The 27,108-nt window shown below is 35.4% G+C and overlaps 1 protein-coding gene across 9 annotated transcripts in view; it reads right to left on the reverse strand.

Annotated features, from left to right (window-relative positions):
• Positions 1–27,108, reverse strand: part of KCNT2 (potassium sodium-activated channel subfamily T member 2) — a 227,657-nt gene that overhangs the window by 83,079 nt on the left and 117,470 nt on the right. For all 9 annotated transcript variants that reach the window (XM_088799157.1, XM_074317061.2, XM_074317060.2 and 6 more), the window contains 2 exons: positions 23,499–23,607; positions 3,297–3,405 (listed from right to left, as the gene is read on the reverse strand). In XM_088799157.1, the coding sequence (XP_088655283.1) occupies positions 3,297–3,405; positions 23,499–23,607 (218 nt within the window). The remainder of the gene's footprint in view (positions 1–3,296; positions 3,406–23,498; positions 23,608–27,108) is intronic.

Consider the following 27,108-nt stretch of genomic DNA (forward strand, 5'->3'; position numbering starts at 1 on the left):
TCTATGTAATCACTGTGACCCAAGGCATGTCTGTCACTAAACACGCTGAACTTTTGATCTCCAACTCCTGATTCCTTTGTCTGTGTTGTTTGTTTCAGAACTCACATTTATTATTTCCTTTAAATATCTACAATCTACATAGCATTTTATTTAAAATATATACTTTTAAAATAGACCATTATAGATAGGTTTTGTATTATATTTATTTCTGTGCTTGTTGAACCCTAAAGTCTTAACTGCTTTTTTCACTTTGCGTCAACTAATGGAGTCCACAATAGTTTGTGAATCTCAAGTATTTTTATTCAAAATCACCATTTATTGTAGGATAAAGTTTTAATGATATTGTCCTCTCCTTTTCTCCAATAGTAATGGAGAAATGTATTACTATTAGCTTTGTTTTCAGTTAAAGGTTTGATAAACCTTGCATAAAGCATTTCATGAAGTAGGCAACATTTTCCCCATGATACTAAATTCAGCTTGCTAGTCTGTTCTATTATTAAATCAATATACTTGAGCTTTCTATTTTCTGCTGATGCTCAAGGGCAAAATTTCAAACATTCTGTTCATAAGTGAATTTTAACTATATCTTCAATTAATGCATAATACAGAAGACATGATACAAATTACTTTAGCCAAACAATATTGTTAATAAAATACATTAAATAATTTCAGCTAAGTGCTTTCCTGTTTGGACGATAATTTATATTCAAGTAGTGGTATATGTCTGATACGGTACTTGTATCTAGAATATATAAAAACTCTCACAACTCAATAATCAAAGACAAAAAAAAAACAATTAAAATGAGCAAAAGATCTAAATAGGTTTTTCTTCAAGGAAAATTTACAAATGGCCAATAAACACAAGAAATAATACTCAGTGTTTTTAGCCATCTGTAAAATGCAAATCAAAACCACAGTGAGATACAACTTTGCATCCACTAGGACAGTTGTGATCAGAAAGCTGGATAATAACAAGTGTACCTACGGATGTGGAGAAATTGGAACCCTAATATGTTGCTGGTGGGGCTACAAAATATTACAGTCTCTTTGGAAAAAATTCTGGCAGTTCCTACAAAAGCCTAAACAAAGTTATCATGTGTCAGCGCAGTTCCACTCCTAGATACATACCCAAAAGAAAGGAAAGCGTATGTCCATACAAAAATCTTTACACAAATGTTAAGAGCAGCCTTATTCACAATGCTAGAAACAAACCAAATATCCATCATCTGATAAATAGAAAATAAAACATGATACATTCATAGAATGGAATATTACTGAATCATAAAAAGGAATGAAGTGCTGATGCATATTACAATATTGATGAACCTTGAACGTATCAAGCCCAATGAAAGAAGCCAGTACATAAAAAAAAAAAAATCACATATGATTCCAATTATATGCAACACACAATACCCAAATAGGGAAATGTGTAGAGATGGCAGGTGAGTGGTTGCCTAACGTTGACAGAGTTGGGGGGAAATGTGGGTGACTGCTGAAAGGTAGAGGGTTTCTTTTATGGGGTGATGAAAGTATTCAGGAGTTAGAGAATGGTGATGGCTGCACAGTTGTATGAAGATAATAAAAAACATTGGCTTGTGCACTTTAAATGGGTGACATGTATGATAAGTGGGTTATATCTCAGTAAAGCTTCCGTAAAGACAGTTTTCCTGGTGGACTATAGCTTTTATTGTGACACTTAGTTGGGAAATAATTTTGCAGGTCAGTCTTATTTACGGGAAATCTGTACTGAAGTGGTGACAGTGTCTTCAACAACACTCCTTTTTTTTTTTTTTTTTTTTTTTTTTTTTTAGTAAGGCAAAATTCATTAGAATATTTTGGGGAAAATCATCTTTGAAGGGTCACTAAAATTCATTTTTAAATCATGTCAAGTGCCATTTATTCACCAGGCAACATTGTGGGACAATAAATAATATTTACTGGGGGTAGGATGATGTAATTTAACCAATCTACAAGTAATAATAGTGTAAATGCCCCTCATTTTATTATTTGTACAATGAAGCTGGCCTAGATAATTCTGCTCAAAAGTCGTCTGACTCTGTAACAAAGGTGCGATGGCAGCATAATAAACCCATGTGATGAGTTCTATGAATGTTCAAGTAATTGGTGTCAAAATTGTTTTCGGTATTTTACTTAATTTCATCACCATACTGAATATTTTCTTCCTTGCAAAGCAGTTTCATTCATTATCCTGCTTTACCCTTTGCACTCCACAGAGTAAAGGCTTGTAAATGTATAGGACAGAAATATTTCTTTTCAGAACACTGAAAAAAGTGCTCCTGGGAAATTCTTACTGTCTCAATAGAGCAGAGACATAATTAGAGGAAAGCGAATAAAATCTACTTAAAAATACTGCAGGGTATTTGCTATTTTTCAGTTAGCAGTTTATTCCATCTAGCAGTAACTCCCCGGAAATAACTTTCCTTTTCCTTGATTTATTTGATGTGGTTAACTTACTTAATTTAAATAATCATAAACACAAGCACCACAGTGAAATTTACTTAGGAAATCAACATTTTGTCTAAATTACCAAGTAATGAATATAAAACGTATGAGTGCAGTGCACCTTTTGCCTGTTTAAGTAGAGTGGTGACTGTTCCCTGATTGTATTTTATTTGATCGTCCAAGTCAAAAACATCCTTTGTCTTTTATGGAACTCTATCAAAATAAATGAGAACGAAATGTTGTGATGATACACTTTTCTCCGTCTACCTTGAAATGCATATTAATAAGTGATTTCTTTTTTACTGCATTAGTTAATCCTATACTACTTTGTCATCATTCTATAATGATTAAACATTTTTTAATTTTGAGGTCCTAAGTATACATACAACTTTAGATTAAAAACTTACCTCAGGAGTATGAAAAATTGGCATTACGATCTTATACCAGTGACCGTCATGAGCCTGTTTTTCTTGCAAGTTCTATTAATAATATTTGCAAAGTATCAATCTCGAATATAGAAGCAAGGCTCTAATCCTAGCTCTAACAAATGATGTAGACCCTAAGAATTTAGGACGAAACTAATCTCAAGATTGGTTAGAAGAGAGAGCAAATCACTGTCAATTTTCTGTATGTCTTCAACTTCGTAGCACGTGTGTCTGTCCATCTATCTGTCCATCTGTCTCTCCATCTGATGAAGGTAACTCATACAAAGACAAGGCTAGCTACATGTCTAGCTGCATGTCTCGGCTTGCTGCCTTTCTAACTCACATCACAGCACTCATGTTATTGTTTGTAACTTGAAATGCATTATCTTAAAGAAAAGATATACTTACTGCCCCCTAGAGGTATGAACCAGGAGTGTGATAAGGGTGGAAGTGGCTGGGCATATGCAGTTTAAAGCTAGCATGGCGTATTTAAACTCTTCTTCACACACAACATGATCTGTTTGAAATAAAATATGTAAATTAGAATGATTTACCTTGGGATGGTCATAAGCTTAAATAATAGGAAAAATAACACAATGAGTAAAATTACAAAAGTTTCAACACACACACACACACACACACACACACACACACACACACGTTTTAGAGATGTTTTTACACATGCTGTTTTATGCCCAGAAAACTGTTTCATAAGAAAGAGTTCTAGACTATGAGTTAAGTGAACCCCAGGGAAGGGGTGCTAAGCCCCAGCTCTGTCATTAACAAAAGTGGGAGCCTCTGGTACCATGTTTCATTTTCTTATGCCTCCTCTGTATAAGGGGGTGCAATGTTGGGAGGTTTGAGGTACAGTCTGGAGAATAAATCGGAGACTGTGTAAAGTCTCCTTTCATTCTGATCATTCTACGGTATGAAACACAGCAGTATTGATTGAAAACAGGACTGATTTATCAAATTCATAGTCACACAGCATTAAGCTTAGAAAGCAATTATTAAAAGATATTGCAGACAGTATTTGTATAACTTATAAGTAACAGATTTTGTACAACTATAATATCAATAAAAATTAATGCCAAAATAAATTTAAATTGTACTTTAACCTCAAGACCTAAGATCATAAACTCAAAAGATGACACAGTCCAAATGATTATTGAAATTCAACAGTAAAAAAACGGTAAAGAGTGCTAGAGATGACGCCCCATGGAAGGGTGAGGTCACATTAAAAAGGAATGACACTGCGGCACGCGCATATGATTTTCATGCCAGCGTGAAGGCCCAGATGCCAGATAATTCAGTTTTCCACAGGAAGTCATATGTTAGAGAAGTGATTAAAGTATTGTATATTCTGAGAGAGAAAAACAACCAATCACCTCACCTCCCCAAGTAATCAATTACAGCTGGTATTAGAAGTAAAGACAATGTTTAAAATTCGAAGAAAATAAATGTTCTTAGGCAGAAAATAGAAATTTTAGCTAAATTAAGAAATGAAAGTTTAACTTCGTAAGTAAGCCACATCTATGAATGAGCACGTACACCACACAATTTATGGAAAAACAAGAAAAGGTTATTTGGGAAATGGTTCAGCAAATGCTCCAGACAGATAAATATTAACCTCACTCCTGTTTTTATAATATGTTAGCATATGCGAGAGCACATTCTTTTTATATTTCTTTTATTTATGTGTTTCTTTCACATTTTATGGAAGAAATTGTATGCTATGGTTACATCTCAGGATTTACTCTTTTAAAAATTCAATAATAATTCTCTCTCTTGTTTGTCAATATATTATAATGATCTTTAAGGAACATTTTAAAAATGCATAACCATTATTCTTAATATTTTACAGGAAGGCAAGTAGACTCTAAATCCAATTTTGCATGTGGAAAAATATACAAAATATTTGCCAAATAACAGCAACATTAAACCACTATTTCAATATTATTCAAAATAATTTTTTAGTGTGTTTGCCAGTCTGTGAATATAAAGTGACAAAACTGCTAAGTACAGAATGTTATTACTTTAGATTCATATGATAGCAAAACATATGGAATCCATGAATTTCAAAGCAAAAATTGAACATATGATCTAAGAAAACTGTGTACATTTATTATGACATGAGACAGAATATTTCAAATCCAAACTGTACCGGAAATTTTGGAAGCTATGATTACCATATATGCAATACCAAAGGCAATTATTAGTAACTTTCCCTTACTAGAATGTACAAACCGTATTTCTTCTAGTAGGGGACCACGAGAAAAGGTGGTATTTGTGTGCTAGTTTGGGAATGTCCCATCATATTTATCTTCCACGGGTCCCCTTCCTTCCCTTGTCAGTGAATGTGTGTAACTGTGTCTGGATGGGGATGACAGAAGGAGGATTGTGCTGTAACGGGCTAATTCTTCAAAACTTATACCCATCAGTGGGAAATGGAAGGAAGACAATGGTTAATAAGATTTGGGTAGTCATCTTTATTTCTACTTATGCTTTTTTCCTACAGTTAGGTACAAGTGTTGCAGTGTCTATTAACCCACCAAATAAAGAATACATCACTGGAGGCAATTATACACAGAAATATAAAGAATGTTTTTCAGTGTCTTAGTGTATACTGATGTATCTAAAAACACAAGTATTGTATAAAGTTACAGGAAGTTTACTTTATTCTGTTTAACACTGTAGGTGAGTCATCAGTACAAATTTAGGACAACTGCTATTATGGCCTGTGTCAGTGCCTGGTACACACTTATTGGTGCAAGCATCTCTCTTTTCCATTGTGTTTCCTGGGTGTTCATACCTGAACATTTACACACTGAAATACATGCCTCTTTATTACCCATTATTTCCTTCTGTTTCTCCTTCACATTACAGTTAGGATATTAATCATGTTAAATATATTTGTGTAGATAGATTTACTCTGAATTTCATTCTAGTGTGTTAAAGAAAGAGTTAATGAGGCATTGGGTCAGATAGGTTGAAAACCATGCTCTTAGATAAGTGAATAAATGGTAATGGTCATGGAATTCCTTGCTAGATAGAAAGTAAAATCAGTACTCTTTTCATGAAAAAAAAATGTATATCAATTTAATCAGTATGGATGATTGACACCGGGAAAGGAATATGATAGAATATTGAACTAGATCATAATCTTCATTGGCATGAATTGCAGAAAAAAATAGAGCCCAATTACTGATACATGGAAAGGACGGGAAGAAATCTGCTCCAATTTCAACTTTCTCTGTGGACACAGAGAATAGTAAACAAGGAGCCATGCTTATGAATAGACAAAGGAGTTATTCTCCAAGAGCAGAATGGGTGTCTAATCAAGGAATTTACTGGAAGATCTCTGAGTTCATGTCCCACAGGATTTCATCATTGCTGTGGACCAATGCCTGTTGTGTACCTATCTCCCTTTCTTCCCTTTTCCAAAACTCAGTATTTCATTGCAGTTATCTTGCTCCACAAATATGGAGTGGGGGTAGCTAACCAATTTATTAGTGTGTCTGTTGTTAAACCATTGGGAACTCCATCTAGAACTGACTTTGCATTATCCAGATATCTTGAACTTTGAGCCGGATGCAGCAAGTGATGAAACCTTGAAGTCTTTTTCCTAAAATTGATGAGTATTTTCATCTATAGGGAAAATATGGCACATATGTCTTTGGGTGGACAGAGTTGAACTGTGGGTGAAACAAAACTATCTGTGACCCCTTCTTCCTTTAGTAACAGAGGCTCTCACTCCCCCTGACCCATCTCCCAGATTTAGCTGGTGCATGGCTGCCCAGGTAGAAATGACAGTTCTCAGCTTCCCTTTGAGTTAGATAAGGTCACTTGACTAGGTTTTGTCAAACTTCTGAATGATGTTGACAAAATCACTTTCCCGAAACTCTTTTCAGTCCTTGCTGGTGAGATGACCTATGTAACAAAAATCCAGCTTTGATTATGCAGACAAAAATGACAACTTAGCAGTGATCAAATTTGTCCACTTTTTCTCTATGGCTTCTATTATAATCTCCCTTCCTTGCTGTAGAAAACATTTCCCCTTGCAAAGTTATATACACTTTATCGGGTATTTTCTTCTTGACCTTTGAAAGTTTCTGTTGGTTGGTTTTGATTTAGATCTTTCTCCCCTGTTGCTTGCTGATAAAACATAAGCACATGGGCTCAAATGGCCTCACCACTGAGTACACCAGGCCATGCACAAGTTCTCTGTCCTTGTGAGGCTAACTTGTCTTCACTTGTGAACATTAATGGTATTTACCTGATAGGGTTTTCCGAGGAGAAAAGTACACTGAGTATAAAAAGCTGATCAGAATTCTAAACATATATTATCACAGTCATGCAACATTAAGAATAAAAACAGATTTCAAAACTATCTTGAAATAATGCCAATGATATATTTTAAGAGTTGACGTAGCAAAACAAAATAAGATGGCTGCATTGGTATACAATTAAACCACGATCCTAGTTTTATAAAATGCCTAATTCTCCATGTGTCTCCATGTGTGCACATATATGTCTGAATAAGCAGGACTAACTGGGAGAACAGGAATCATAGTGATAATTGTAACTACCTAAAGGGGTGGGAACAGTTTTGGGGGATATGACTTTTTAAATGGTAGGATTACGTGAGATTGTTTTTATTACTATTTTTATTTTTAATTGAAAAGCTTTTAAGATAGAGATTGTTTTATTACTATTTTTATTTTTAATTGAAAAGCTTTTAAGATAAGCAATTGTAATTAAAGACAGAAATTTATAGATAGACATGAGTCGAACCTATTTGCAAGTCCACTTTCTTTTATGCAACATAAAATTGCTAATTACTTTTTGACAAGTCAGAATATTTTTTTAAAAGTCTGCCTCTCAGTGTTTTCTGAGCTCTTGTATGATTTAAAGTACTAGAAGCTTCTTCCATGCAGTTGCTAGGTAACAGCCCTTTGGAAAGCAATAAACAGTAAAAAGTGCACTAAACCTTTCGAATCCTGGGTTTTGAGTTACAGAAATCAAATATCCTTTGGAAAGGAGCTTTTAAACATAAATGCAAACCAGGGTAAATTTTTAAAATTCCATATTATTTGTTTTTATTTTACGGGGAGAAAGTTTATTACAGAGACCCACTGAACAAATTATGTTATAAAATTTATCATACAGAGTTTGCTTAATAAACATTATAAGCATGAGAGGGTTGATTTCTATACAAATTGCTTATATTTCTTAGAGGAAAATAGATAATCTCTAGTAATTGACTTTATTTTGATATATTGCTTTAATCAATAAATTAACAATCGGTGAGTGTGTGTGTGTGTGTGTGTGCACGCGTATGTATATGTGCACACACATCAGACTTTTGCCAGTTCTATAGGACTATAAGCCAGTCATCCACTAAATGGCTAAGAAGAGCTTTAAGTAAACCTTTAAAGTCATTTAGTTCCACAAGATCTAAATATAAGAATGCTTACTAAATGTATAGAATTCAACCCAGTTTGAGATTGGCAATATTCTGAAAAACAGATTTGATTCATTTCAAAAATACTGAGTATAAAAAGCATTTTTGTGTTTATCTAATTGCTTGAATCCTTATATTTCTTTCATGCTGTCATGTTTTTTGAATGTGTCATACTAATTAAATGCTCAAAAAGGAATGGTTTCCTGAATTCTAGAGCAAGACAGTTTTAATTTTATTTATCTCCGTTCCTTTAAAACATGTCAGAAAAATAGCAATCTTAATATTTTATGAAAAATCATTTTTCTCAGAAGTGTAATTATTTTAGGTTCTAACCAAAAGTATTCTTTCCTCATTAATTCATGATAGTTATTGATATTATGAGAGTTATGATATAGTTATTGAATTATCGTAATAGTAATATAATGTGAAACAGTATTTCAGCTTTTATGCTAAATGATACATATGTATGTATGTATGTATGTATATATTATTAAACCTCAATGATTTTATATATGCATATAATTAAGCCTCAATGATGTATATTGTTTTAAGCAGAATTCAGATAAAAAATCAGATACTCAGAAGTAAATGGCCTAAATCCATTATTAATTTAAATTCAAACTGCCTATAAAGAACTGTACAAAAGCTATACAATTCTAGACTTGATTAACCAAGTACATTGAAATGAGTGATGTATTCTAGTGGTTTCCCCTCTCTTGCAGCCACTTGAAAGGTTACTACTTGCTACCAGATTGTCATACTGCTCAAAAAAATACAATAACCATATTCCCCAAACACCCCTCATTTGATCAGAAAGTTTGGGAGGAATGTAGCCAAGCTTGGCCTTGAAATCAATTTTGTTACTTTTCAATGAGACACACAGAGAAAAAGTATAGCTAGACTAAAATGATTTGAGTCACTGATTCAAATGGGATTTTGAAAGATCTGTAGATTTATTAGGAGCAAATATACTGTAATAAATGTTATAAAGGAAATAAATTCAGGTGCTATAAAAGATACAAAAAGATACCTTTCCTTCCCTGGAATATAACAAGAAAAGCATGGCCAAGGAACCAATGTTTAAACTAAGATTTTAAGGATAATGAAGAATACATTATTTGAAAGGTGAGCAAACTGTACAAGGTAATTTAAAAATATACAAAATCAGAAGTAGGAGGACATTTAAATTTTTATGGAAATAAATTAACAGCAACAACAAAAAGATATTTGAAGATTAAAGAGAGAAAAGTATCCCAAAGAGGGAAAAGTATCACAAGACTGAAGATGGGGCACGAGGCAATGGGATCCAGCCCACAGGTGCACAGGAAACCCTATTATACTAATAATTGGAGGAAAGCAGGACATGATCGTGAAAAGGAAAAAACATTTGGAAAACACGGTAGCAAACATTTGAGGACATTTTCACGTATTAGCTTCCCATAGCTAAGAATTAGGAGATGAGAGAAAGTTGAAACGGTAACTGCAAGCGTAGGAGAATGTTCTGATGAGCATAAAATTCCACAATATTATAATGGGCCTTTTGGAGTCCCCTGGATGGTGAGTGAAATGAAATCTGATGCACTGAGCAATTACTTTTCTTCAGCAGCGCTCAGTTAAGCAGAAGAGGATTCATTGGTGTGGGATTTTGTTGGTTTGTATGTTTGTTTATTTTCAATCAGGAGCCATAACAAATAAAAACAAAAGAAATTGCTAGATGGATGGGAGGTTGACTGAAATAACAGACAATAGAGTTTGGAAGGCCAAATGGAAGAACAGGAGGTGAGACACAGGGAGAATCCAGAATGACGATGTATTAATATTGCAGTAAGGTTCTCAGCTATTCCTGAGACAGGAGGAGCCTGCAGCTTTCTAACTCCCAGCCCATTGCAGGTACACAGATGCAGTTCTCGTGTGCAAGTCTGGTGCAGGACTCATGCCCCTTGGGAATCACTTAGGATTTTGATATGACCCAAACTAGTCTGTACGCTTTGCAAAGAGACCTCACACTCATGATGCACTTGGGTGTCATGTCGCTGTCGAGGTTTCAAAATGCTTGCTCTCGATTGTGATATTTGTCTTGTAGCTTAGTAAGTCTGTGGATGGAAACTGGTCTTTGGGTTACACTTTCATTAGCCTGCGTTAGAACTCTTGGTGAGGTGGGAGGAGAGGGTTTAGATAAGCAAAATAGAAAGACAGAAGATGGACTGTGGGCACTGTCAGTTGGAAAAATGTAAAGGAGACTGGAACCATGGGGGATGCTGACAAGGCCCGGTATCTACTCTATTACATACATTTTTCACTCAAACTCACAGGATATTCTTCTTGGTTAAACTGGAAAAGGGATCTTCTGACACAAGCATTCTATGGAGTAACATAATCTCAGTGCTTACACATAGAAATGCAATATAAAGAAATGCAAGGATAAGAGAAAAGCAGATGCTCTCCTGCGCTTGACTTAGAGGATCAGTGCATTTGGAGTCAATAAGGCATGAGTTTGAACCCCATGGCTTTGAGCACGTAAGTCTTTGAGCAACTCTGCCTAGGATCATATAAAACAAGTGGGTTCAGGTATTTATATCTATCTTAGCACAATGTAAACCTCTGATTGAAATAATGCAGGACAGCATGCATTAAAGTATCAAGTCCCAGAACAAATAAAGTTTTTCTTTTATAAAAATAGACAGTACATGATAATATGCCCTGATAGGAGTCTATACCTTTGTCTTACCAATGAGGGGAGATGCCACTATTGGCCTGATCCTCCCAGGCAAATGACAGTCCATGACCATATTTATGGTTGTCATATATTATCTGTCACAAAACTTTTTGGCAGTGCCATGACACTGGGCAAAATTGCAGAGGAAACTCTCACCTCGTCTTTTGTAGGCTTGTAGGCCACACTTATTGGCATATCAGTCATTCACTATCCGTGCACTCTTTTTAGCCCTGGAGATAATCCTAAGAGTTGCAAAAAATTCTGTCTTAAAGATAGTAACTCATGGAAAAGTAAACCGATTTAAACTATTAAATGGTAAATCCATGGGTAATCTAGAGGCAAAAATTTTACAAATGAAATTGGTAAATGTGCAAAAAAGAGATTAAACTGCTGTGAGTTAAAAACACCATAAAAATGACACAAAGACAACTTGCAAACTGGAAAAAAAATGCAATGTATAAAAAGTAAAAATATTAATAACTGAAATATGAATTATCTCTTCACTAAGAGAAAAAATAGTCACCTCTGTAGAAAATCAGACACAGGGATGTATTTTATAGACAAATGCAAACACAGATCAAATGGGCATGGATACAGGAAAATGTGCAACTGTTAGTAATCAAAAAATTGAAGATTAAAACAAACTACTCACGGCAGTACCACATATTAACAGCCCTCATTCTGGAGACTGAGAACGTGGGGTCAACTCCTGGTCCTCCCACTTAGTATGGCACCATCTGCATTTTACTTAATATCAGTTGGGTCTCAGTTTCCCATCTGTCTAATGGGAATAATAGCAGGCTCTGCCTGTGGTAGGTAGCCAGCCTCCCGGACCGCCACTAGTAATTCTCATATCCTGGTATTCATGCTCTCTGTAGTTCCCATTACATGGAAACTGGCACCTCTGTGTAACCAGTAAGACATTTCGGAAATGACAGTGTGACTGCCAATGCTATGTCAGAAAAGACACTGGGGCTTCTGCCTTGCTCTCTCTTGATCAGTTGCTCTAGGGAAAGCCAGCTGCTACATCATGAGGGCACTCGAGTGACCCTAAGGAAAAAGCCATGAAGTAAAAAATGGAGGTTTCCTGCCAACAACAAACACTCGCTTGCCAACCACGTGAGGGAAGGGTTCACCACCTTAGAAGCAGACCCTTCAGATAACTGATGTGCCAGCTGACATCTTCATAGCATCACAACTATCTTAATTATTATTTGTTCCAAATGCCTGAGCCACAGAAGCTATGAGATAATAACTGTTTATTGTTTATACCACAGAATCTGGGGGTTGTTAAACAGTAATAGATAACTAACATACTACCATATAAGGTTGCGATAAAAATTGGGTTAACCTATAAATAATGCTAGAACAGTAGTACTTGCATATAGTGAGCACTATAAAAATTTCAGCTGCCACTGTCAGTATAACAACAGCGATAATATAGTTCTTACATTAGTCTTCATTCAACTAAGGGGCAAAAGTTAAAAGGAATAATGACCCCTTCTGCAAAGCTGATTTGTACATTTCTGGAGACCACGTTGGTAGAGTGTCTTAAAAACTATTTAACGTAGGAATTCCACTAGATAATCATTTTCAGGCTATTATCACACAAGTCCTCAAAACCTCTTTTATGATTATTTAGTTTTTACATACATATTTTTTTAGTTCTGAATGAAACTGAATTTTAGTAAGCTGAAAACCAAAGACTATTGAATAAACAATCCAAGGAGAAACTGATTTCATCAAAATTACTAACCTCCTGCGGTGTCAACACATTACAGATTTCATCTTCTTATTTTCAAACACGTAAACTTCCAAAATTGGTTGGAAATAAGTGATCTCAGCTAATTACATTTACCTTGGTGATTTTTAAAAATAGCTACTACCCCCTCTTAGATTGCTTTATTTTTCATTCCATTTTGGAAGCTGAGTTAATGTTTTCAAGAAGGAAGTAGCCATCGGTTGACTCATCAGTTTTAGTTCCTATGATGTATCACACAGAACGGTTTGATGTTTTAAGTGAGAACTTGGTACCAATGAAAGTTTTTGTTATATTGAAATATGAAATGAGAATTAATCATGGGTTATAAAAAGTAATATTATGCTGCTTGCACATATTTATAAAGTCATAAGTATATTATTTTTTTATCAACAAAATAATGATATTTCAGTTCACACAAATAAATTACTGTAGTCTAACACACGTAACCCCTAAGTCATAACCAAGTGAAAAACATGTTCTCTGCTTAGAGAGAACCATTCACAATTCTTTTCATGGCATTAATTATGCTTAATAATTTGTACTTTCTGGGAAAATATAAAAATCTATAAATAAATTAAAAACTACCATCATCAACAAAATCCCCTTCTAGCTGGTATGACATGTTTCTATAGGAAAATAAATATAATTTTCTACATTCATATTATGAATATGATTCTTACTCTCCTTTAAGGAATTTTGTATCTTGTTTAATTTGTATTGACCTTCATTTTAATACAATGTCTAATACTGATTTATGGTTGGATAGTAATAAACCCCATACATACACGACATCTCGTGGATCTGTTACCATATGCCTAGGCATTTTGCTTCTTTCCACATTTATTCTTATAATAAATAAAATGGTAACAGACATTCTTTTATGTTAATGCTGTGTGCAGCTTAATTACTTCCCCAAACCTTCACGTAAATGTGTGAACAGTTGTTAGCTGATGTCTCCATCCTTTTTGGATTTCTACATATGCATCCTTGGACCACTTTATACAGAAAATACACTCAGACCTATGCTCTCTATCACGCAGCTCCAAACATTAGCTCCATGCTGGCATTCTGACATACATTTTAATCTGACGTTCGCATGGAAAAAATATTACCGGGACCTGTATTTAGATTTCTGTCAGTCTTTCTCTGTGTTACATCTGTCACTTTACTTTCTTACCTCATCATGATGAAATATCAGTTGTATGCTTCAAAGCTGTTTCATGCATTTTTGCATATTTCTTTTTATTTTTCTGAATGACAGCATTACTTTCTAACATTCTTACAGGATCTGTTCAGGTTTTAAGTCTTATTCTCTACTATGGTAACAAGACACTCTGAGTCAAGTGCTGTGCTTGTCACTGGAGATATAAAGCACTTAAGAAACTAATATTCTAGAGTGAAGTGAACAGCTCAGCAATTAAAAATCAATTAGTTAACTGCTGTAATAGAATTCATATTCAATGTGAGGACAGATGAAAAAGAGATGAGAGTTACACAGAGAAAATAAAGTGATTTCTCACCCCTCTTTGGTTCCCACAGTCATTTGATTGTTAAGTCTACAGATTATCTGAACTGACCATGAATCTCTTCTCACTTCATGTCTGTTATGGCCACTCTCATGGAATCTCTCAGTATCCCTCACCTAACAGCTACAATAGCTTCCTAAATAATCACCCCAGAAGGTCCTGTTTGTCCTCTCCCCTGCACTGTACATTTCCCGTGAAGTGACTTTGTTACTGAAAGTAAATTTTATACCTTTACCTCCAACTTTTATTAGCATCTCATTACTTCTCCAGCATTCCAGTTGTTCGGTAAAGCTAATTCACAATCGCACAGACACACGCACACACACACGCGTTTGTGTGTGTACAACATGAAGTTATGACGTTCCTACACACTATGCTTTGACTCAATATTAGATCCCATAAACCTCCCATTATAATATTTTCCTTCTCTACTGGCTGGCTATCCTACTAACGGGAACTCCTTTTGCCACTAAAAACTGTATATTAAGAGACTTTTCTCGAGGCAAAGGTAATTACTCCAGGGATGGAGATATTATCTAAAATTATAAAAGCCTTTGTTGTCTGTAATAGGTCCATCAGATCAACTAAATTCTTTGTTGTCTGTAATAGGTCCATCAGATCAACTAAATTCCTCAAGCAAAATCTAGTGAGGCTGCAACACAGATGGAATCATGAGTTTTGGTGTATTTGGAGGGAGCGAGGGCAGGAAGGTTACAGCTGGAGCTCCATGTGGAAAGCGTAGGCTCAGCTGGAGTGGTATTGTTGATCAGAACATGAAAGCACACTGGCTCCCTGGTTATTAAAGGGTGAGAGGTAATGAAAATAAGAAAATTTCCCATTAGAATAGACAGTCCCTCCCGCTCAGCATTAAAGCAGTCGTGCCTGGATCAACGAATCGCTCACAGTAGGACTCGGTAAAAATGTTTTGAATGCGTAAATGAAAGCAAAAGAGGATACATATACTCAGTCTTCTTCATCAAAAATTGATTTCAAGAAACTACGGACTGAAAGTCATTCGTTTAGGATATGAGAGAATATGCCTGGCCCTTCTCAAAGACAGGAGAAGAAATATGCTGCACTAGTTTATAGAACCATGAAATTGAGTCTTTGAGAAATATACAACTTTAAGAAAATTAATGGAGAAAAACAGAGATGCTTTGAGTTAATTTAATTTTAAGTGGTCCCAAGAAAATGGCTTGAAATACCTAATGTTGGATGGCAATTTAATCAAGTGTCAAAACTAACAAACAGGAAAGCTGATTTAGCTATTTAATAGATCCACATGTTAAACTTTTACAAGCTACAAAAGGAAGAGCAAATACGTTATTGGTATTTTGTTGAGAGGAGCAAAAGACAAGCACATATTTCACTTAAAAAATAATCCACACTAATGTTAATTTCTTCATTTTATTTAAGTGGACCGTGGGCATATAAGAGGTTAATGTTTCAGGAAGCTACAAGGTGCAGGGTATATGGGAAGGCCCTGTAATGTCTACACTACTATTTTTCTGTAAATCCCAACTTATTTCAATCTGATTATTTTTAAAATACAAGGAAAAATAAAATATTGATGTAAAACTGAATTTAGAAATCCAGGCTTAGGAAAAGCATACTGAAGTGTGTGTGTGTGTGTGTGTGTGTGTGTGTGTGTGTACACAAAGAGAAGATTAAGCACATGGGAAAACATGTTAACAGTTGTTGAACATAAATGCAGGAATACAGGTCTTCATTGTCTAATTTTTAAACCGTGTATGTTTGATCTTTTATAAAGTGAAAAATAGTGAGGAAAGAGAAAAAAATTTAACGACTCCCCCAGTAGGCTGTTTTTGAACATGGCTTTATGTTACATGGGTTCTGATGATCTACCCAGCAAGGCAAAAATGAAAGAGTAAATATTTCCATCTACAATTGGAGAATTTTCAAAAAAGACCTACCAGTAGCCGACAGAGATATGAAGAGGTGCTAAACATCACTAATAATCAGAGGAATACAAATTCAAACCACAGAGAGATATCCCCTCACACTATTGCTGGGTTTGTAAATTTATCTACTGCACACTATGGAAAACAGTATGGCGGTTCCTCAGAAAATTAAGAATAGAATTACTGTAGGACCCAGCAATTCCACTTCTGGAGAAAAAGAAACACTAATTCAGAAAGATACATGTATCGCTGTATTCACTGCAGTGTTCGTTACAATAACTAAGATATGTAAGCAACCTAGGTGTCCATCGATAGATGACTGGATAAAGAAGATGTGGTACATATATGCAATGGAATATTACTCAGTCGTAAAAAAGAATGACATCTTGCTATTTGCTCAACATGGATGGCCCTTCATGTTGTATTAATGCCAAGTGAAGTAAGTCAAAGACAAATACTTATCATGTTACTTATATGTGGACTCTAAACTTAACAAATGAACAATCAAAACAAAACAGACTCATAGACACAGAGAACAAACTGGAGCTTACCAGAGGGGAGGGGTATGGGGGATGCATGAAAAAGGTGAAGGGGAATAAGAGGTAGAGACTTCTAGTTATAAAATAGACAAGTCACAGGGGTACAGTGTACAGCACAGTGTACAGCACATAGTCAACAACCCTAATACCTTTGTACGGAGACATGTGGTTACTAGACTTACTGTGGTGATCACATCATAAGGTGTATATAAATGTCGAATCACTGTGTTGTACACCTGACACTAATATAATATTGTACGTCAACTATACTTTAATAAAAAATACAAATAAAATTGGGGGATTTTCAAAGTTTTGGTGTTTTCACTTTAAGACATAAGAATTCAAAGCATTATGTTCTTAAGTATGAAGTTTAAAACGATGTGTGTGGGGGCGTTATCTGGGAAATGAAGGAATTATTCAGCATGAAGCACTCACACCTCACCATTTGGTGAAATTCAAGCCTTGCACACACATATGTTATGTAGAAACAGCTAAGATCATTTCCAATATTTATATTGCTTGGAGATATTTTTCCACTCTCTTTTTTGGGTAGGAAAAAGTGAGGCATTAGAATGTCTGGTGTTACATATAAAAGTAGATGGTGGCTAAACTGAGACAAAACCATTTTTTAGTAAATCATTTCTTCAGGAAGTGTGTGCGTGCACACACGTGTCGTATATGTGCATGGATTTTAAACAGCATTGTTTTTATAATGGCAACCATGACTATCTACTGTAAGAAAAATATGTTTATACAATATTGTCAATGATATTGTTAAAAAAATATTTACTTTTGCCTATCCATTGAAATTTTTCTGCAGTTGAGTTTTTTTTAATCCCAGAACTACTACCACTCTAGAATAATGATTCATTCTTTCAGGCATGTTTCAGTTGTGAAGTAGGAAGTATTTCGTTCAGTCAGCACTTTACTATTGAGGTATGATTCTTTCTTTCATTCATGAACGGTAATTGAAATTCTGTTACTTATGAAATACCATAATCAAAGCATGGAAAATAAAATTCATATGAAATTCACCAAATCATTTGCAAATTGATTTTTAGATTCTTTCCGGCTACTTGTGGGTGAAAAGCTCCCAATTTGATTTTTATGTCTCCTTACATCTGTTAAAATAAAGTGGGAGGTTTTCAGAGGACCCAGTAGTGGAAAGAAAATTCATTGACAGAGGAAAGGGAATTGAATATTCACAGATCACATAACACTTACTTTGGCGGTGGGGGTGGGTGGGGGGGAGAATAGACTGTAACCTAAATTTAGCAATTAATTTACTCATATAACACAGCATCATCTCCCACTGATTTTCTGAGTAATTTCATCTGACTAGGTAGGAGACAAACTGGTTCATTCAAGGCTTTTCAGTAAAAGAGTTCTTTTCTTAGTAAAGTACATATTTTCCTCCTTGGGCGGGGGGGGGGGGGGTGTGCTTGTGATTTTTGGAATGTGGAGTTGAGAAAGAGATGAGGGCTTGCTTTTATTCTGATTAAATTTGAGGCTACAAAAAACATGTCTGAAAACTGAGCTACCGTAATGTTTTGCCTTTTTCATCATGGTTTTGGAACTAAAGGGAGACAATTTATGAAGGGCTCAACAATGTAGAGGCCTAGTCCTTTTTCCAGTGGATTTCCCATCAGACATTTGACCTTGAAAAGGCTTTCCTAGATTTGCTAGTCCCATGAGAGGTTGAGAGAGAATACAAGACGGTATAAAGCGATATTTTTATAGTAGCTGTGGCTATGGAACACTGCCACCATGTCTTCCTGTGTCACAGTACCAATTGCCTTGTCTTTAAAAAAAATAAGCATATTGGTTAAAATATACCTCACTGGAAAAGAGCTTTGAGTTATAGTATTACCATTCAACTTCTGATCTACAGAGGTTGACAAAAGTAAGCCAACGTAAAGAATCTTTTAAAAATAATGACGATGTGAAAGAATGCTGGCATCGATGTATTGGAAAGAGACAGGTGAATTTAGCCTGGCTTGGGAGGTCTGCAGGTGTAGCTGCTGACTGTAACACACGGACAGCAGTCTCTATGTACTCGGGTATGTGAAGAGCAGCAGTCAGCGTGTGGGTACAACTGGGAATCCCAAGGGGAACAGGCAAAGCATGGGCTTTGAAACAGTGAGTGAACATGACCATGCCATGAACTAGGGTTGTGTCAGTGGATAAGCCTGGGACATACAAGGAGGGGAACCTACAGGACTTGATACATTGGAAGCAAATGATGGAAAACTGACTCATGGGTTTTTAGCTTGAGTTCTAGGTGTTAGAAAAAATAGGGGAGAAACAGATTTAAGGTTAAGGAAAGTCAAGTATTTCTAGATATCTTAGTTTTGAGGCAGCTATTGGAAGTCTAAAAGGAGATAGATTGACTAGGCAGTTAGAGATAAGAGGAAACACTAGCGTTCATGGAAGAGATTTAATTTTGGAAATCAGATAAATGGATGAGTTCCCCTAAGGAAAAAATGTATACCGAAAAGAAAATTCTTTTCAATTTTCTCTTCAGAGAATCTTAGGATTTGTGGACAATGGCGATTTTATTTCTGACTTTCCAATGCTTGTTCCTTTTATTTACTTTTGTAGCCTTCCTGCATTCCTTAGGATTTCCAAAGAAATGCTGAGGACAAGTGGTTTCAGTGGGCACCCCTTGTTTGTCCCTAATCTTAAAGATGGACTTTCAATATGTGATCATTAATTTTTTTCTTCTAGGTTATTGTATAGATATTTTGCCTTAGGTTAAGGGATCCTTTATTAGTAGTTTCCAGTGCTTTTTCTTTTTCTTTAATTGAGAATGGATGCTAAATTGTATCTCTCAAATACGCTTTTTTTTTGGTATCCATTGAAATGATATCTTTTCCTTTAACACGATGATCTGTTTTTGGAACAATTTCAACTTGGTGATGATTTATTATTTTTAAATGCATTACTCTGTTCATTTTGCTAATACATGTATATGATTTTTAAAACTATGTTAATCAGTTAAATTGATCTCTAGTTATCATTTTTCATGCTATCCTTAATGAGTTTTGCATCAAGGCTAAGTTAGCCTCCTAAAATGAGTTGGGGAGACAACTTTCTATTCTCTGGAAAATATGGGCAAGCTAAGAATTATATGCTTTTTAAATGTCTATAATAAGTTCTTTGTAAAACATCACATGCATTCCTCAGTTACTTTTCCCGGAGACAAAGATCATGCAGATTTGTTAGGAAGATGAAAAATAGGCACTCAAATTTCATGATAATTATCAGTGTGATTGGTACCAATTACTCGTGGCTGATGTTCTTGTGAGTGTTTTTTTAAATCATAACAACGCTATAGGATCATAACTCTTATTTTAATTTACATGTTGAAGAGCTCCAGTTTAGGAGATGAAGAAGTCTGAGGCCATGCAGTTAATATACAGTGAAACAAAGATTTGACTGATGGTCTCATCCCAGAATTTGAAATATGAATCTCTTTGATGAATTTGTTATAAAAAGGACCAATTGCTAAAAGTATACTTTATTTTTCTGTGAGTCAATTTGAGTTTATTTTCTTCTTAAAATTTGTGATGATAAAAGTAATCAAATTATCTGTGAAGAATATTTTAGTGTGACTTGAAGCTCACTATAATTTATAGTAGGTTTAGGTTTATATTCAGAAATCTCTTCTCGTAACTATTATTCTACTGAAGATTTTGTTCGTTCTGTCTCTAGGCTTACTGCTTTTACTTTCCCTCCTTGGTAATTGGAGTACGAGCATATAGTTTCTGTTGCAGAAATCATGTCCGTATGGACTTTTTCCCTGTGAATTTGATCAAAGTGTAGATGATTATTTTAATTATTAATAGCATAATTCATACAATCATTCATTCAAATAATAATGTAATGATACAATAATTTAATGAAGGCCTGCAGTCATTTTGTTCAGGGGAAAATGATCCTTATTGGTTATGAATTGTAGCTCTGCATAGTCACAGTTGCTGGGGTGCTACATTGTTTTTTGTTTTCTAATAGGTGAAATTTTGAAGTTTCAATTCTTGGACATAAAAACATTTTATATTTTATGATTAGAATCATGCTCTTTAATACTCACGAGACTACCAGGACCCACTCATAATATAATACAATTACAAACACTATTAGTTATCTATTGCTGCATCACAAATTACTCCAAACTTAGTGACTTCAAACCATCACCCTCTTGCTTCTCAAAAGGCTGTGGGTCAGCATGATTCCTTGTGTTGGGAGCTAGAGAGGTGGGGTGGCTGGGATGGATGAGCCCTCCTTGCCATGGGAATTTTCATCCTGGGAAAGGCCAAATTGCGATTCTTCACATGCAGTCTCCGGGCACTCACTGTTCCAGCAAAAGGGGAGTGAATGGTGTATTGTGTGCTGAGGCTTAGCTTCTGAAGTTAAACAATGTAACCTTTTCACATTCTACAGGCAAAGGCAGTCACAAGACAACCCATATTCAAGGGATGGGGAAATAGATTCCACCTCCTCACGGAATGAGCTGCAAAGTCACATAGCAATGGGACACAGACGCAGGGAGCACGGTTCACTGGAGACCATTATGTTAACAATCTACCACACAAGCTCAGTGACAGCTTGATACACTCACTGCCTTTTGAAAGGTAAAGTCCATAATCTTTTTAACCTCATGCCGAGCTATAAATATATTATATTGGTTTGAGAGCCTCATACATCATCCTAAACTGTTTTCATGGCATTTCAATGAAACTAGGGTACTTTCATTTTTTTTCATAATATAAAAAGAGCTCCTCGGAGATGCTGTAATTTCAGCCATAAAGGAAGAGACTTTATTAAAAGAAATTTCAGGAGATGCCATAAATGAGAAATGCTGATATAAACTATTGGGATAGAATTTTTAAATATCCCATTCATTTCAATGAGTTTATTCAAAAATAATGGCCAAATAAGAATATGAAAAAGAATCAATGCAAATAGTCTTTGTCATGTCTGTAAAAGGTAGACTCTTTCAGTGCGTTTGATCTGCCTGCTGTGAGTATATCAATGGATTACTAAAGGGGGAAGGAACTGTAGTGTGTTTTGAATCTTAGTTATAACACATTCAAAATTACAGATCGTCTTCCCAACCCCTATATTGTTTTAAAAGCCACATCCAATATCCATTTATTGAATACGTAATATGTTTCAGACATTATGTGTTTAGTCCTTACTGCTAATGCTAACCAGTAGAATAGAGATGTCATATATATGGCCGTTTAACAGGAGAGGGAAATAGGGCTCAGAACACTAATTTGCGTAGTTAAATCTTAACGGGTGGCAGTCAGATCTAAAGTCATATATTTAGGACTTGGCCTAGGGCTATGTCATTACTGCCTTCCTGAAAAGTCTTAGCAGAGCAGGTCATGATTTTCAGGCCTGATGAAAATTTTGCAAAAATATTCCTTTTGTCAAATAATAATGAAAATAAGACAGCTTAGTTACAAAGGTCTTTTAGATTTAAAAAAAAAAAAAAAAAAAGGCATTTCCTGAATGTTAATTATATGTATAACAGGCAGTAGATGGAGTACTTTAATTTCACAAAATCATCTCTGATTTTTAATTTTCAGTTTAGGAAATAGGCTTAAAGAAAGCCTGGCACCAGCTATAAGCATGTAAATCAGAATCTCCTAAGTTAGTACTTTATAAGAAAAATCTTCCAAAGAGATACTAAAATGCAGCCTAAGTTGAGAGTTATTGGTGTAAGTTGGATGCTATACATTTATAGAAAAAAATGATGTCATTAGTTGCAAAGATAAAAGACAGAACAAATTGAATAGCAGTAATTTCATGATTTTCTTATCATTAAAATTACCTTAGTGTTTGTAATTTCTCATTTAAATATCATATAAGGTGAACATTTTAAGATATATGAACACATCTTCTGAAGGAAATACATTTCGCTAACACGTAGTTAAAATGATTTACACTTTCATGACTTTTGAAGGTTTAGACTATTCAGATGAAATATAATATAAAAAAACAAAGTTGTTATATTTGAGAAAAAAATGTATGTAAATCACTGCCTGGATCAAAATTAGTTCCTACAGAAGCATTCAAGTGAAAAATAAAGTACCATTTTATTGTTCAAGTTTCTAACAGTTTACAGTATAATCTGATGTGAATAATTATTTTAAAGCAGTGCCTCCATAAAATAACCCTATAGGTATCTTTCTCTAGAATGGTTTTCAAAACCTACCCCCAAATTAAATCTAGTTAAATATAGTTGAATATACTTTAGTATATGACTCTACTGTATGCTAAATTTATATGTGTATGACATAATCTATAACAAAGTATTATCGATCTATGTGTAAACAGTGGTATAAATTAATAGATATAACATTTGAAACCTGTGTCTGTATTATGCATACAACTGTCACCGCTAATCTATTTAGACTTCATAAGGTATCCAGTAACTTCAGTTGCTAAAATCACCCAGTTACATAAAAAAGTAAAGATTCACCCCAAAACATTAACTTGTCACAATGTAAAGTGAAGAAATCCTCATGACAAGTAGACCATACAAAGGAAATTGTCCTGTCCTATAGGAACAGGAATATAAGTTGCTGATAACCTCAGAGACAGAACTCTTCCAGTCACAATGGGAGTTGAAGAAAATTGAAACTCAGTCTCATTCAAGACCAAACTTACCAGCAAATTTGATATGGAATTTATTTTCGGGCTTTAATATCTGGACATACAAAGGGCATTTCGGAGCAAAATCTTTTACAGCCCATGCTCTCAGAATTGTTTGGTGGTCCTGCAATGAGAAAAGTCAAAACATCATGAAATAAGTTGGGACATGTGCCCTACAGTCACATGCTGCATAACGACATGTTGGTCAATAGCAAACCACACATGTGACGGTGGGCCCAAGAGATTATAGTGCAGCTGAAAACTTTCTGTCACCCAGTGGCATTGCAGCCACGATAGTGCGGTTGTGCAAAGATTACAAAAATCAGCAGGGCGGTGGTTGAGACGGCAGACAACTTGAACCTGGCTATGGATGAGGATGACATTGGGCAGCTCCTAGGGGTGGTTCCTGAGGAGACGACTAGTGAGGAGTTGATAGAAGTGGAACAGGAACGCACAGCTGAAGGAGAGGCAAGAGAAACGGGAACTGCAGGAGAAAAAGAAGAACCACCCCACGAAAATCCACAGTGAAGGGTTTAGCAGAAGCTTTCTCAGACCTCAACGCTTTCCTTAAAATATTGTAAAATATGGACCCAACATGGTGCATTATCTGCTTACAAGCAAATCTATGATGAAAAACACAAACCAAGCAAACCACCATGGACGAGTATTTCTGAAAAGAGTGCCACGTCCTCAGGAACAGCCCCAGGCAGGTCCTTCAGGGGGTCTTCCAGAAGAAGGCAGTGTTGTCACAGGAGATGACAACTCCGGGCCTGTTACTGTCCCAAAGGCCTTCCCATGGGACAAGAGGTAGAGACAGTGATATTACGACCCTGACCCTGTGGAGGCCTAGACGAATGTGTGTGCTTGTGTCTCAGTTTTTAACCAAACAAAAAAAAAAAAAAAAAAAAAAAATTTTAAACAGGAAAATGCTTATAGAGTAGGGACACAAAGAAAACATTTTTGTACAGCTGTACAATTTGAGGTTCAACTGTGTTCTTATAAAAGAGTTAACATTTTTTTTAAACAAAACGTTTATAAAGTAAAAAAAGTTAGAGTAAGCTAAGGTATAATTTATTATTGAAAAAAGAGATATATTTGCAATAAATTTAGTATACCTGCGTGTACATTATTTATAAAGTGTCCAGTGGGGAACACTGATGTCCCAGCCTCCACATCCACTCACCACTCACTCGTCAACTCACCAGTCCTGCGGGCTCCATTCATCCTAAGAGCCGTATACAGGTGTTTCATTTCCTATCTTTTATACTGTATTTTTATAGTACCTTTTCTATGTTTAGGTATATTTGGATAACAAATACTATTGTGTTACAGTTGCCTACAGTATTCAGTACAGTAACTGCCGTGTAGGTTTGCAGCCCAGGAGCTCTGGGCTATACCATTTGGCCTGGGTGTGCAGAGGGCTGGGCCATCTAGGTTTGTGGAAGTTCCTCTGTAATGCTCGCACTACTACAACATCTCCTAACTGCGCGTTTCTCAGAACGCGTCCCCGTCATTAAGTAATGCGTGAATGTATGAAAAGTAAAACTCATCAGTGAGTGTGTTAAATTGTCCCATACATAGTTTAAATTGTCCCATACATAGTTTTGTGAGTTTACACAAAATAGGTCATTGTGCAGACTTATTTTTAAAGATACTTATTATTTCTATAAAAGAAAGTAATAATACATATTTAATCAGGGCTAATACCAGCACTTAGAAAATTAGCAGAGATTAAGAGGGGAGTCTCTTAAAAATAATTTTCGCAGAAAATACTAGGTCAGAACCTTTAGAAATGCAACACAAAGGATGGTTTGTAACAATGGTTTCCATGGAAAATAATATAGGATTATAATAAGTTTAACATGTTTAGAAAGATTGGTAAAAGAGGACTGACCACAGTGACCACACATGTAGAAAGCCCAGTATTTCACTTTCTTTATATAACTGTGGAAGTAAAAGGATTTTGACTCTGTGTGTGTGTGTGTGTGTGTGTGTGTGTGTGTGTGTGTGTTGGAAGCGATTAATAACTGAGATATATTTTTTAAAAAGCAAAACCGTTAAAAAAGAAGATGCTAAGACTGAGAAAGGGCGTGAAAAGAATCAGGATTAATGTGAAATTTTAGTAAGGGTCACCTCATATTCTATGCTCTAATTGAATGAATAAATCTAAGCAATTTGCTAGAAAAATATGCCACCCACTTAGCTAACGCGTTTTTTGAAAAAAAGAAGCAAAAGGATGTTCTGCAGTGATGCTGTCCATAGAGTAGCCACCAGCCACCTGTGGCTGTTTAAATTAAATAAATATTTTTAAGTTAAGAATTCAGTTCACATTAGCCACATGTCAAGTGTTCAGAGCCACATGTGGCTAATTCAAAGCTACGCTGGACTTGACCTGGTGGTGAAAGGAAAAACATGAAGGAGAAAAAAAAGCCCCATTGATAACTGAACAAAATCAGGCAAACAAGTAAAATAACAAAACAGGATCTCTGCTAGGGGGGTTGGTGTTCCTGGAAAGTAGAGCTTCCGCCTTATGGATGTAATGGGAATGGGAATGAAGGGGTGTCAGGAGGTTGTCTGAGTTGAAATACTGATTCTTTTTTCCAATAAGACAGAAAGAAGAGAAAAATGGGTAATACTTGAAGGATATGGATAATACTAGAAGTTTGAAGTAATGGGCACCATAAAAGTATTCTAATGAAATAAGTACACGGTATTTAATGTATTCTCTACCTTAATAATTAACGAGCGTTCTCATTATATTTTAAGTAAACCTTTAAAATTTTTTAACTAATAATTCAGTCCACAAGGTCAGCCTTCCCTAACATTTCATAGCCTTCTCTCCCATTCTTCTCTCCCCAACTCTCATCACTGTGTAACATTCCATTCCTTTCCATGTGTATCAGGTTGCTGCAAAAGTACTTGCGGTTTAAAAGGTCAACTGCAAAAACCACAAGTACTTTTGCACCAACCTAATAATTGGTGCACCATCGATTGTCACTTGTAGGAGGTCAGCTCCTTGTGAACAGACTTTTGCATGGCTCGTTCATAAATGGATCTGCAGCTGGTACGTCAGTGCTTGGACCATACAGAATGCTCCCTAAATATGTATGGGGTGAATGAATGGTTAAAAATGGTGATCATGTTATACTAGGACACTTTTGTGTGTGTAAAATACTATGTTCAGCTCTAAGGAGGACCCAAAGAATTAAGTCAATCAGCCTCATGCAAATTTGAAGCTAAATGAATTAAGACATGCACACTTTATATGAAAATGTCAACAATAAGTCGACATATGATAGAATGGTACATGTACATACCAAGTGTACAAAAGAAATAGCTATCAAAAAGATGCTATGAATGGTAACAGATCCCTATAAGGTACAGTGGATTTTGAAACTTTGGGTGGTGACAGGAAACAGCAGAAGAAATGAAAAAGAAAATCTAGACAGCGTGATCACGGGGTCTTCAGGGGACAGTGTGCACATGGCCCCAAAATGCTAAGTGTTTGTAACTGAGCTTTTATTTTTGGTCACTTTTTGCTTTGCTCCTTAATGGTGTCAGTAAGGGATGCATCTACATGTTGATTCTCACTAGGTGATAGTAGTTTTAACACTATTTTTAAATC

Source organism: Rhinolophus sinicus, chromosome 6, assembly GCF_057876585.1.
Source record: "Rhinolophus sinicus isolate RSI-liver-muscle chromosome 6, RSI-T2T, whole genome shotgun sequence".
Classification (NCBI taxonomy): Eukaryota; Metazoa; Chordata; class Mammalia; order Chiroptera; family Rhinolophidae; genus Rhinolophus; species Rhinolophus sinicus.